Source organism: Diabrotica virgifera, chromosome 2 (assembly GCF_917563875.1).
Source record: "Diabrotica virgifera virgifera chromosome 2, PGI_DIABVI_V3a".
Classification (NCBI taxonomy): Eukaryota; Metazoa; Arthropoda; class Insecta; order Coleoptera; family Chrysomelidae; genus Diabrotica; species Diabrotica virgifera.
This window is the reverse complement of record NC_065444.1, coordinates 58,536,789-58,551,717: the sequence shown is the minus strand read 5'-3', so window position 1 is coordinate 58,551,717 and position 14,929 is coordinate 58,536,789. Positions and strand designations below refer to the sequence as shown.

The following is a 14,929-nucleotide window of genomic DNA, read 5'->3' as shown; positions in this document are numbered from 1 at the left end:
TCCAAGGTATTTTACTTCCATTACTTGTTCAATACTGATACCATCAATTTCTATTTTGCATCTGATTGGTTCTTTACTGATTACTAAAGTTTTAGTTTTTTGAGATGAAATTGTCATATTGAATTCTTTTGCTCTTATGTTAAATCTGTGGACTAATCTTTGCAGACTATCTTCATCTTGGGCTATCAATATTGCGTCGTCTGCGTAGCAGAGTATTTTTACTTCTTTGTTTCCCATTCTATATCCTCTTCCTTTGTTGACGTTTTTGATGATTTCATCCATGATTAAATTGAAAAGCAGAGGACTCAATGAGTCTCCCTGTCTTATTCCGCTGCCTATATCTACAGGTTCTGTAAGTTGTCCATCTATTCTGACTTCCATCTTGTTATTTTGGTAGATGTTCTCAATAGTTTTTATGATATCTAGAGGGATTTCTCTATTATACAGAAGGTGGATTACATCCCTGAGTCTTACTCTGTCAAATGCTTTCTTTAAGTCAATCAGACATAGAAATGCTGGTCTATTATACTCTAGTGATTTCTCAGTAATTTGCTTTATGACGAATATTGCATCTGTACACGATCTTCCAGTACGAAAACCCTGTTGTTCATCTGCTAAACTTATCCTCTGATTCATTACGTCTTGTAAGATTTTAGTTGTAAGTTTTAGGGTAGTATTTAACAAGTTGATACCTCTGTAGTTCTCTGGCTGCTTTTTATCTCCTTTTTTGAATAGTAGGATTAGTTCGCTCGTTCTCCATTCTTCCGGTATTTTACCGTGTTTTATGATTTTGTTAATTAATGTTGTTAATTGTTCTGTCATTGCTGCTCCACAATATTTCAGTAGTTCGTTTAGTATTCCATCCTTACCTGCAGCTTTTCTGTTCTTCAGCTTTTCGAGTGTTTGTTTAAACTACTTTATTTAATGGGTTATAAGTTAAACAATCATAGTACTGAGTAAACTTATATATTTTTATAAAACTTACTAAACATCTTACATACAATAAATTATACAAGTGACAACCATGTTGACTGGCTTGAAGTTAGCCATGTCATGTCTAGCACGCAGCCCCTTGCTACGCTGTTACACAGCTATATATATTAAACACCTTCCCCCTAAGATCGATATCTATAAGGGGTCTTTATATTACGACCAACTCTCGTCTTATAACTGTTAGAAGTCTCAATATTTGGGTTGACTTTATGACTCAATGTAGGTACTGATTTTACATTTGGGCTTGGGCAACTAATGGTTTTATTAACACTATCATTTACGTTAATGTGAGTGGTATCTTTATGAACACTTTGTGACTGAATATCAGGGTACAACTCGGGTTCTAAAATGAGTTCTTTTTCAAGTGTTGTGGTGTATGAATGTTTCATTTGGTGTGAATTCCGTCTAATAATTTTATTGTTATCTTCTTTTTTCACCCAATATGATCTAGGTTCATTGGCCTTTTCTAACACAATTGCTTTACGCCAATAATTATCTTTTGAACTTCTTATTACTACCCTATCTCCCTTTCTAAACTCTACTGGTTTTCTTCGTGCTGTCTTATCATAACGTACTTGTAATTTCTCTTTTTCTTTGCATAAATTCTTATATACTTGTTTCTGGATTGTAGGTTCTAATTTATTAGCTGTAGTTGGTAATTGTCCTCTCAGGATCCTGCTCTGTAAAATTTGAGCTGGAGATGCATCAAGATTTATTATGCAGGTATTATTATATTCCATCACCAAATCTCTAAAATCAACATTTTCCTCATTACTCTTTCTTAAAATTTGTTTGCTTATATTGACTGCTTTTTCTGCAAGTCCATTACTCTGGTGGTAATGTGGAGTGCATGTCATAATTGTAATGTCTTTTTCTCTATAATAATTTTTACATTTTACCGAAGTAAATGGTAGATTATCTGCAATTAAAATTTCTGGATATCCAAATCTACTAAAAGTATCTTGAAATGAGTTGATTACTGAACTGGAGGTTTTATCTTTTAATATTGAAATGTCCAACCAATGCGAAAAATAGTCTACAATTACTAAATATGCTTTTGAACCATACTCTAAAATGTCTGTATTTCTCACATATCCTGCATTTTTTTATATAGTTTGTCACATCATCATTAAGTCCTGGCCAATAATATATACTCCTGGCTTTGTTTATAGTTTTACTGACTCCTATATGGCCTTTGTGAAGCAATTTTATCATGTCAAGCCTAAGTTTTTTCGGAATAATTATTTTGTCATCAATAAATGCGATGCCAGCTTCAAAATACAGTGAATCTCTTATACCATAGTACTTTTTACACACTTGAGGAACATTTTTTTCTTTTGGCCACCCATTATAATAAAAATCAAAAATTACTGCTAATGCCTCATCCTGGCTAGTAGCTAGTCTTAACTCAGATTGCTTTTCCTGGCTCATAGGTAAATGTTTACTCACTGAGTGGACCATTTCAAACATTTCTGGGTCATGTGTCTCTATATTTAAACTGGACCTAGATAGCATATCAGCAAAATGTATGTCTTTCCCAGGAACAAAATATACATTTAATCTGTACTTGAGAAGTTTAAGCCTTAAACGTTGGAGTCTAACTGATCCAATTTTGGAAATTGGCTTCTTCATAATGGAGATTATAGGTTTGTGATCTGATTGAACGTCAACATCAAAATTATAAATAAAATTGTGAAATTTTTGAGTAGCATAATAAATTGCCAATAGTTCCTTCTCAGTCTGACTATAATTTATTTCACTATCATTCATATTTCGTGATGCACAAGCTACTAATTTTAAAATAGAATCATATTTCTGGAACATACAAACACCTAAACCATTTTTAGATGCATCACATTGTAAAATAATTTTTTGATTAGGATCATAAGGGACTAACGCTGGTGATTTACAAATTATGTTCTTTAAATTATCAAAACATTTTTGATGTGACGGGAGCCACACCCATTCTACATTATTTTTAAGTAATTGACAAAGAGGTTGAATATGTTCAGCCATGTTCGGAATGTACCGTCTAACGTAATTAAATGCGCCCAAAATTCTTTGTAATTCTACTTTACTATTTGGTTTTTCAAGTTTACAAAGTGATTCCACTCTGTCAGGATCTATTTGCATCCCTTTATGTGAAAAAACTTGACCCATAAATCTGACCTCTTCTTGACAATATTGAAATTTGTCCCCATTAAACTTTGCTCCTACTTCTTTAGCCCTTTCTAACACTTTTTTAACAGTTGTATCATGTTCTTCTTTTGTTGTTCCCATAACAATCATATCATCATGACAAATCAATAAATTCTCTATACCTTTAAATTTATCTTCTACTACTTCTTGAAACAGATCTTGGGAATTTGATAATCCATATGGCAATACTTTATATCTGAAAATTCCATAAGAAGTTGCAAAACAGCATTTCCATGATGATGTCTCGTCAAGTTCTAAATGATGATACCCTTCAGAGAGATCAAATACAGAAAATATCTTTTTACCTATCATTTGTGCACAAACATCTTCCAATTTATGTACTACTCTTGGTTTGCGGACTATTTGTTTGTTTAGATCTAATGGGTCTAAGCATAAACGTAACTTACCATTTTGCTTTTCCACAATAACAATGCGGTTTATGCTTGCCCTGGGGTCAATTTCGTTAACTTTGACAATTGCCCCTCTTTTTGTCAACCTATCTAATTCATTTTTTAAATTATCTCTAATTGCGACAGGTACATTTACAGGTGGGTAACTTACTGGCTCAAAATTGTCTACTGTAGTGATCCTATGTTTACCACAAAATTTACCATGACCTCTAAAAACTTCAGGGTTAAGGTTTATAAATTTATCCCTTTCTGCTAATTCTAAAGTACCACAACTCTCAATATTGTTGATTCGTTTAACTAACCCCAAATCAATACATAATTTACCACTTAAAAGAACTCGAGTTGCCCCATTAATAATTGTAAAATCCTCGTAAACATACTTATTTTTATGTTTACAAAATAAATTTACGACACCCATTGTTTTAGCCTGAGTACCCTCAAACCCTTTCAGTACATAATGATTATCCCTAATTTTAAATTGTTTATCAATTTTCTTAAAAATTTTTAATGGAATTATACTTACATCTGCACCTGTGTCAAGTTTTACTTTAATTCTCTTGTTTTCAATTTCTATAATTTCATCCCAAATATTTTGACTACTTACATTTTGGTATACTTTATTGACATTTCCTACAAAACTATCAGCTGATCCATCACTGCTATCTTCATCTATGACATCAATATTCTTCACTCTACACGACTTTGCAAAATGGTTTAAAAGCCCACATTTCTTACATTTCTTTCCATACGCTGGACATTCTCTGGCCCCATGAGTTGATTGACATCTTTTACACTTGAATTTTTCATTGGTATTCGCTTTACTTCTAGAGTTATTATAATTTCTATGGCCCTGGTACCTATCTTTACGAACTTCTCCTATGTCTACATCTTTTCTTTCGGTATGAAATTTCAAATTTTGGTTCTTACTTTGTTCACTAGTTCTACAAAATTCGATGGCTTTTTGTAGGGTAAGTTTGTCCACTCTCAATAGAGCTTCTCTAGTAACTGGATCTCTGATGCCCATTAATATTTTGTCTCTCAGAGCTTTATCTTCGGCTGTTTGTTCTGGATCAATTTCATTATAATTACATGTTCGAATCAAATGTCTACAACTAGTAAGAAACTGCTCAAACGACTCTCCTTCTTTCTGGACCCTCATGATAAAATTGTATCTTTCAAATGATTCATTCATCCTTGGATTAACATACTTATCGATTAGTGATATCATCAAGTCATACTTGTTATTTTCGGCTTCTGGGATCTCGAATGTGGACATAATTTTGGCAGACTCAGCCCCAATTATATTTCTTAAAATTGACATTTTCATTTTATCTGCTGACTGGTCTTGTCCCGTTGCTAGTAAATAATCTTCGAAACTAGTCTTCCAGAACTTCCATTCGCTTGCAGCATTTTGATCCTGCAGGTCAAAATCTGGTGGTAATTTTACATTTATTCCCATCACTGCCATTGTAGGTTATGTATGGTACCTCGTGTACAAGCATAGATATATAATACTCTAGATTGCGCCCTGCGATCTTAAAATGGGTGACGGTTGCGACAGAGATAAATGAGCCTATTTGGTCGGTAGTCTCTTTTTAATTTTAGGGGAATATCGACGACGTGACTATCCCACTTTATCGAGTAATATGTGTTGACAGTTGGAGCGGGTGGTGACGAGAAATGGTCTTTGGTCTTCGGACGTGGATAACCGTGGTTCGAATCCCATACCAACTTTACCTTTTTTTATTTTTATTTAATCAATATTGCGTTTATTAGATATTTTTACTTCTGAAAAATGGACCTAAGTAAATCTAGCAGATAATAAATGTAGTACCTATGTATAGTAAGTTAATATTGGAATAAATAATTTGTGAACTGCATAGTAAAATAAAAGTCATTCGTTATTAATATAAATTCGTCCTTATTCGAATGATGTGAATAATATTTGTTTTGCTTCTACTTTTTTAAAAAATTGTAACAATAGTTTCATAAATAAAAATAATGTCTAATTACTTATAATTGAATCGGTCATTTCAAAAACAGCAAAGTCCACAATTTTGAGAAACTAACTTTTTGAGAGGAATAGACTCCTTTAAGATAAACGTTGTGTGCAAAAACGACACCAGTCCAGTAAAAACATTAGGAACAAAACTACAATATAACTTTGAATTTTGATGTCATCCATTTCATCCATCTTTCGACTATATAGTTAAGTTTTCTTTGCTCTTCTGTAAAATTAGGAATATGTGACTCGTGTTATTTTTGAAATGACCGATTCAATTAATAAATCGATGGTACATTATGTTGATATTAATTATTGGTAATTTTTTACGAATATTTTTATTTACTTTATAGTATTCTACCATTAACTTATTAAAAAAAATAACATTGGCTTTTATATTTTTAAAAATCTATAGATACCTACACAGTTTTTCTTATTTGTTATATATTTCTTTGCATAGATTTATTTTAGAGATGTAATAATATCTAATAAACGCAATATTGATTAAATTAAAAATAAAAAAGTAAAGATTGGTATGGGATTCGAACCAGGATTATCCACGTCCGAAGACAAACGACCAGTTCTCGTCGCCATCCGCTCGAACTGTCAAACCATCTAAAATACTCGACGACAGAGTAGGATAGTGACGTCGTCGATACTCCCCTTGAATTAGAAAGAGACTACCGACCAAATAGGCTCATTTATCTCTGTCGCAACCGTCACCCATTTTAAGATCGTAAGGCGCAATCTAGAGTATTATAAATCTATGGTGACAACCATGTTGACTGGCTTGAAGTTAGCCATGTCATGTCTAGCACGCAGCCCCTTGCTACGCTGTTACACAGCTATATATATTAAACAGTGTTTTTCGTACTTCCTGTGCACTTATATTAACATCTTCATCTGTGGTAATTTCTGGTGTTTCCGGTTCTAGCATTATTTGTTCTTCCTCTGCATAAAGCTTTTTTAGATAGTCAATCCATGTATCCTTTTCTATGTGTTTTGGTTCTATTAGTTCCTTTACCTCCATTCTTTGACCTCTTATAAAGCGCCATATTTCCTTTTGGAGACCATAAAAATCATGTTCCATTTCTTTCGAAAAACGTTCCCAGTGATCGTTTTTTATTCTTCTTACTACTGAATGTGTTTCGTTTCTTATGGTCTTATAATTATCGTATGCCTCTTGTGTTTTAGTTGACATGTATTTTAGGTAGGCTTTTTTCTTCTCTTTACATTTTTCCTTCACTTCTGTACAAAACCATGGAGTTCTTCGTCTTGGAAGCGATTTATTTTTATTAATGTTTCTTTCACCAAGAACTTCCTTGGCTGAGGCTAAGATATTAGACTTAATTTTTGCCCAGCTTTCTTCGACTCCGTCACTTTCTGTGATATACATGTTGCTGCTTTTTTCCGTTAGTCTTTTTTGGAATAGGTATCTGGTGGAGTCGTCCTGTAAGCTTTCGACTTTAATCTTGGTGGTGTATTCTGCTGTTTTGTTATCACATAGATGTGTTTTCATTCTGATTTTGCACAATACCAATTTATGATCGCTTCCTATTTCTGCTGATGTTAGTGCTCTTACATCCAAGATTAGAGACGGGTGTAACTCTCTATTCGACAGAATATAGTCTATAGTATTTTTACTACAAAAACGTTATTACGTAGGTCAAAATTTTTGACGTAAGAGAACTGTCAAAACATTAGAATGTGACTTTTCATTATTGCCGTGTTTATAATAAACATAGCAATAATGAAAAGTCACATTCTAATGTTTTGACAGTTCTCTTACGTCAAAAATTTTGACCTACGTAATAACGTTTTTGTAGTAAAAATACTATATCATAGATCTTTGTCCTCTAGTGTTTTCAAAAGTGTATTTGTATTGTTCTTTGTGAGGGAAAAATGTATTGTTAATTCGTATTTCATTTATGCTGCAGAGGTCCGTTAGAAGGTCTCCGTTTTCATTTCTGATATTTTCATTATATCGTTGTTTTATTCCCGGAACTGTGTCATTGCCAACACGGGCATTAAAGTCACCCATAATGATTATATATTCATCATTTGGGATCTCGTTTATTACAGTCTGAAGGTGTTCATAGAAGTTTTCTCTTATGGTGGCATCCCTGTTGTTCTCAGGTGCATAGATCGCTATCACGTTCAGAGGCTTGACATCCAGTTTGACTTTTACACTAACTATTCTTTCGGAGATATATCGGCACTCTTGTACTTGGTGTACAAATTTTCTGTGAACTAGCAGTGCGACTCCTTCCTTGGCTCTTGTATCCTTTGCAACACCACTGTAAATCATCAGATAGTCATCCAGCATAATTTGACCCTTTCCTTTTTTCTTTGTCTCTTGTAGTGCACATATGTGTATATTTTTTTCTACAAGCTCTTTTGTGATTTCCTGCTCTCTTGTGTTTAGAGACTTTACATTCCAAGTACCGATGCGAAGTATATTTTTCTTTTTCCATAAATTCGTTGTCCTTTTTCTCGCGTTGGTCGTCGTAATGAAATCATTCCTGTTCCGAGGCATAATCCTGTTTCTATGAGCTATGGTTTTAACGTCTATCAGTAGGGTGCTAACCTGGCTGTAGAACCCCTCCCCCTTTATCCGGGCTTGGGACCGGCAACAGTTCTGTGAGCTACTCGATCACACCAAACAAAACTGCAGGCGGAGTTTAAAAAGCTGCTTAAAAGAAGTTAGAATTTTTAAATGTCAAAGTTCTAAAAATTGTAGAATAGAAATGAATTCCATTGACAAAGAGTTGCAGTTTTTTTGTTTGTTTATCGTAGATAAAATATTGTATGAAACTGTGCGTGAAGTACTTTTTGCGAACTTACGCGATGTATAGCACTCGCTCCGCTGTCGCTCGTGCTCTATACATCGCGTGCGTTCGCAAAAAGCATACTTCACGAACTGTTTCATAAATAACTATTTTAAGGCTCCTATGGAGTGCTAAAAATTGTATTTTTAACACGTTTGTAGAAAAACATTATTTAAGGTGGATAGCTTTATCTGAAAAGCACTGTACATCACCAGCACCTTTATCGGTTTTCATTCTGTTCATTGTGGAGTTCTTTTAGTGTAAATGGAGTTCCTAGTTTGTCTCTCAATTCGGCCTTCTTTTAGTACCTACTTGTGTGTTTATATAGGTTCTTAGTCCTTCCATTCACAAGAAGTTGAGTAGCAACTCATGTAGGTTGCTGTAATCTTGCATTTTTTTCAAGGTTTCGATCCACTTTTTCATTCTGGCTTGACTCAGCGTTTGGAGTAGGACTGCTCCGCAGACAACAGTTTCTTCGCTAAAAGAGTCAGCTGCATATATGAGTGGTTCGCCAAAATAAGCGGCATATTGTGTAACTCGCTTTTTTCTTAAGTCCTTTACATACTGTGTTTCAAATTATGTTGCCAAAGTTAAGTTATACAATAGATGAATGTAAGCCACTTAACATTATTTTAAAAAAAAGTATTTTTAGAAGCATTTTATGCAATTTTAATGTCAAAATATCAACTCCGAGGCTGTAACCCACCTTGTTTTTTGACCTGTTTTATAGTATTACACATTGAAAAGTTACAAAAGTGCAGATTATTTTATCAATAATTAATTAAAAACCCAATGTAACATAAAACTGTCAAATTAATAACTTGCATTTTTAAAATTAAACCATAAAATCTACTACTAAAAACTGTAACCAACTTTGTGCATCAACACCGAGGCTTCATGAAAATTTAAGCCAAATTGCATTATACTGTATTGCAGGCAGCTTGACAAGAGAGGAACGCTTCAGTCTAACCCAAATTGTGGAAGAAAGTGGACGAACATGATATGGTTAAGCGATAGAAAATTTTTCAGTGTCTTAAGCTAAGCGTATGTTTTTATACAGTCAACACCGAAGCCTTCGTAAAAACTTAATTTTGCTAATTTCTTTAATAAGTTTTTCTTTTAAGTATGCGCTATAAAGTTTTCTTGACACCCCATGAATAAAGCAGAATTATTTTTAATATTTGTAGAAAGTAGAATTAAAAATGTATGAAATCATCAACACCGAAGCCATCAAGTGTGTGAGTGGTCATTCTTAAACTAAAAAAATACAATTTAAATTTAGTCTGATATAGGAAAAGGGTTACTGGGTAAGCTCTCAAGATGTTTAGGTCGGTTTGGTAATATTATCTTCTTTTTATAGAAAATGGCTCGTATACACTGGAGTACGACGGAAAAATGAAGGCGAAAACCCCCAAAATCGTTAAATAAAGATTTTATAAAAGAAAGTGGTATTTTATGCAGCTATGCTTATTTCTGTAAGAATATACCATTTTGGGTAGTCTTCTCTAATGTTGATCAAAGAGACATCTGTCTATGTATGCACATTATGCGAAAACATGGAGCTCATGCGTGGAAGCGGATAACAAATCATTATGTTGCGCAGAAAAGACAGAAGAATGTATAGAAAGGAAATGCCAAGATTGTGTTCAAAAGCAGATTACATTTTTCAAGTTTAACGGAGAAGACACGGCTACATATTGGAAAGTTTTGTCAACACGAAGGCCGGTCTAAATCAACTCTGACGCAATTGATATTTTACCTATTTTTCATGTTTTTCTGTAGTAGTTTATATCAAAATAGAAGTGTTTTGTTTAGTTTTATTACATACCAATTTTTATTTAATTGTTACGATCATAAATTTCAATTAACAGAGAAATTACGTCAACACCGTGGACACTTAGTCAACTCCGAAGTCACATTTCCGTTTTTCGGAAAATATTTAAAAATGATCTCTGCTGGTATCATGGGCAAGTTGAATAGCTCATTTTATAAAAAATATTTAAAAATGAACTAATTCTAAACCATGTTTTAAATTAAATTTCTCTACCTCGAAATTGCCGTCTATTTTGGCGAATCACCCATATATGGTTTCATATATCGTGAATATATTATATTCTCTTTAGTTTTTTGGACTCGTTGGACATCCCGGGAACATATTGTTGTCTACATCCCCTGGGGATAACTTTCCAAGACATATATTCTATTAATTCTACAATGTTTTCGTAGTTTTCTGATTTTGGTTCAAGATGGAGCAGCTAAAAATCTAGCGTGTCTAGTATAGTTGTAGATGTTTGGTATTTCTTTTAATTCAAGAACGTTGTTTCTATTTTTTTAATATATGGACCAAATGCTATTTGCAATATGTTTTAATAATTTCTAGTGTTTTTACATTTTTTAGTTCTCTAATTGTTACTGTACAATGTTCTAGATCACTCCTTCCTTTCCAGACTTCTTTAGTTTTCTTAATACGGCGGTATAATAAAATAAAAAGAACAAAATTTATTTCAGGTACCAAAAAACTACATATATTTATAAATTCACTAATTTATTCACAAAATTTACATGTAAGTAAAAAAACTTAGTTTCAGTCCAAATATTATCTCAAATGCCAAAATAAAAATAATAAAATGTGTTCGTTTCATAAGTTAAGAAATGTACAATTTGATTATAAATTCATCGTGGAAAAGAAAACTACAAATTCTAGATCTTATTGTATATGGATCTGATGGAAATAATTTCTAAAACGTTTCGTAAAAGAACCGAAGTTTACAAAGAAGTAAAAAACTTCGAGTGCATGATGGTATAATTTACTTAAAAAATTTTTAAATTCGTCCAAGTGGATTATAATTAAAAAAAATTGAAGAAAAATCTTCTGCGTAAAAGGTATATTTATTTATTTTAAAAACCCCAAAAAAGGGCTACAAATACAAAAAAGAACTTTTTCGCTCCAAAGAGAGCATCATCGGTGTTCTTTTCTAGCTCTACATGCTAAGCCACCAAAAATACATGGGTTAAAACCCTTAAAATGTCGACTAAAAGTCTTTACATTGAAATGTTATACCGGGTGGTGAATCGTAAAGCGGGCCATAGGAAACTCAATGTAAAATTCTAAACTGTTGAATTCCTGTTTCTCTAATTATTTTACATCAAAAGTCATGGGAGACTATTTGTAGAGGATTGAAATCTGTATTAAAATCAAAAGTTAAAATTGTTCTACGATTTAAACGCATTCTAAAATTTTGAAAAATATAATACATTTGCCACAGTAGGTATGTGTGTAAAAGTTAGGCCACACGTTACTATTTAACTGACAGTGCTCACACCATTGGACTGAATAAAAAATATTTATTATTAATACTTTTTCCGCAACTGAGGGTATCTTATCAACTGTATTGCTTTTAAACAATAAATGATAAAATATAAATATTGACAGTTCAAAAATGTGAAAATAATAACTTCATTGTGACACATTATTGCACTGTGTGTGGCCTAATTTTGGGCTGAAAAACTGAAAAATGTATTACATTTTTACAAAATTTCGAAATATGTTTAATTTGTAGAACAATTCTAACAGTTGTTTTCAATACAGATTTCAATCCTCTACAAATAGTTTCTAATGTCTTTTGATGTAAAATCATTAGGGAAGCAGGAATTCAACAGTTTAGAATTTTACATTGGAGTTTCCTATGGCCCGTTTTCCAATTCACCACCAGGTATGCTAAATCCTGACGATGGATGAAATTAATAAAGATACCCTAAGGCATTATAGGATATCTTTATTAATTTCATCCATCGGCAGGATTTAGCATATATTTCAATGTAAGACTTTTAGTCGACATTTTAAGGGTTTTAACCCATGTATTTTTGGTGGCTTAGCATGTAGAGCTTGCAAAGAACACTGACGATGCTCTTTTTAGAGCGAAAACGTTCTGTTTTGTATTTGTAGCCCTTTTGTGGAGTTTTTAAAATAAATATAATAAATATATGAACAAAATACCTCTCAATTGACGCTGAAGCAGAACAACTCGATATCGAAGGCAATCAAAAAATAAATCCATGTGACGAATATAAATACCTGGGCGTCATCTTCGACCGTAGTGGAAAAGACGAACGAGAAATAGAACATCGAATCATACAAGCACGAAGAGCTATAGCATGTCTAAACGGAGTTCTATGGAGTAAAGAAATATCAAAGAAAAGAAACTGGAACATATACTGCGTAACTTGGGACCATATGGGAAACTTTTTTAATATCAACTTTACGAAAAAGAGTCATTCTTTATAAAGTGCTCCTGCATAGTCTAAAACCTAAGATGCAATCATCAGATATCAAATTTTGTACACAGTATACGAGGTATGTCAAAAAATTTTATTATGAAAAGTTATTTGTAATTAAAAACCATATTCAAATATGCAATAACAGCCTTCTGCTTGAAAAAAAATTTCTGAAATTTTCCTAAATTACCGATTCCGAACATCATTTTTATTTATTAGACATGTAATAACTCTTTTATTAATAATTTTAGGAAAAAAAGTTATTCTTCATAAAAATCTGTGCATGGTCTAAACCTCAAGATGCAGTAATCAGTTATCCAAGTTTGTTAATTTTATACGAGGTGTGTCAAATAATATGAATTTACAAAGAATTTCTAAATTCATATTATTTGACACACCTCGTATAAAATTCATAAACTTGGATAACTGATGGTTGCATCTTGAGGTTTAGTCCATGCAGAGATTTTTATAAAGAATAACTTTTTTTCCTAAAATTATTAATAAAAGAGTTATTACATGTCTAATAAATAAAAATGATGTTCGGAATCGGTAATTTATAAAAATTTCAGAAATTTTTTTATTCAAGTAGAAGGCTGTTATTACATATTTGAATATGGTTTTTAATTACAAATAACTTTTCATAATACAATTTTTTGATATTTTGAAATATAAAGGTAGTTTGCTCTTGAGCGAAATTCATATTTTTTAACATACCTCGTATACTGTTGACAAAATTTGATATCTGATGATTGCATCTTAGGTTTTAGACTATGCAGAGCACTTTATAAAGAATGACTTTTTTTCGTAAAGTTGATATTAAAAAAGTTTCCCATATGGTCCCAAGTTACGCAGACACCCTGTATGAGACAATGGTTAAAACTAGCCTACTTTATGGAGCCGAGACATGGAGAATAACGGAGAAATATAAGAAAAAGATCGAAGCCACGGAAATGGATGCCATCAGAAGATGAGAGAAGATGATGAGAATATCAAGAGCCGAAAGAATAAGGAATGAAGTAATAAAACAACAAATGGGTGTAGAGGGCACTATAGTTGAGGATATTGAAAGAAAACAGCTCATATGGTATGGGCATGTGAGCCGAATGGGGGACGAAAGATTGCCTAAAAAACTATGATGTGGCAACCCCCAGAGAAGAAAAAACGAGGAAGACCACCACAGAGCTGGAATCGGGGAGTTAGGAAAGCGATTAGCGCTCGAAATCTAAATGAAGACCTAACTCAGGACAGAATACAGTGGCGTTTGGGAGTCGGACAACGTCGTAAGACGTTATGAAACCGAATATATGTATGTAAAATAAATATACCTTTTACGCAGAAGATTTTTCTTCAATTTTTGTAATTAATGGTATACAGCCAGCTACAGGAAAATTTTCCTTGTGGACTTGGAGTATAATTCTCCAGAACGTTTTCGATCCAGTGAGATCATCATCAGTGAAACATTATTTTAACATCGATCAAGTGTCTCTTCAATTTCACAATTTAATATTATAAACATGGTAAAGGTTTTATTAACCAAAATGTGGCCTAATAGTTTCAACTAAAATTAGAATGTTTCACTGATGGTGGTCTGACTGGACTGAAAACTTTCTGGAGAATTGTAATCCATTTGGATAAATTTATATCATCATACACTCGAAGTGTTTTACTTCTTTATACGTTTTTTTTTAACTATGGTATACAGCCAACTACTGGGATTTTCCCTTTTAATTTTTTAGAACCAGAGTTCTCTAAATGGATTAAATGTTGCAAAATATTGTGTAAATGTAAGTGTCTAAAACTAATCAATTATTTACTGGTATCTGAATTTTGTAGTTTTCTTTTGTGCAAAAAGTCTCTGAACACTCTGTAATTAATTAATTATTAATTTTTATAATCGGTCTGCCAAATATTTTTGCGGAATAAAATCTATAGTATTTTTACTATAAAAGCGAGATTACGTAGGTCCAAACTTCTGACGTAAAAGCACTGTCAAAACATTAGACTGTGACTTTTCATCATGACCACGTTTATGTCATTACTTGTCAGATATTTTTCTTTGTTTTTGTTTAGTATAAAAATAATATCTAATTCTTTATTCCAATTAATGATGTCAATCGGATTTCATCAATTGCCGAAATATATTAATCATATGCCAAAATATTTGTTAATGTTAACGAAAATAATTATATTCCATAACATCAACTCTAGAATTGAAATTTGTG

The 14,929-nt window shown here is 32.5% G+C and overlaps 1 protein-coding gene across 1 annotated transcript in view; it reads right to left on the bottom strand.

Annotated features, from left to right (window-relative positions):
* LOC114337843 (1,5-anhydro-D-fructose reductase-like) overlaps positions 1–4,716 on the bottom strand; it is a 52,944-nt gene extending 48,228 nt beyond the window's left edge. The window contains exon 1 of the mRNA XM_050643683.1: positions 4,126–4,716. Coding sequence (XP_050499640.1) covers positions 4,126–4,626 — 501 coding nt within the window. The 5' untranslated portion in view covers positions 4,627–4,716. The remainder of the gene's footprint in view (positions 1–4,125) is intronic.
* Positions 4,717–14,929: the final 10,213 nt, after the last annotated feature.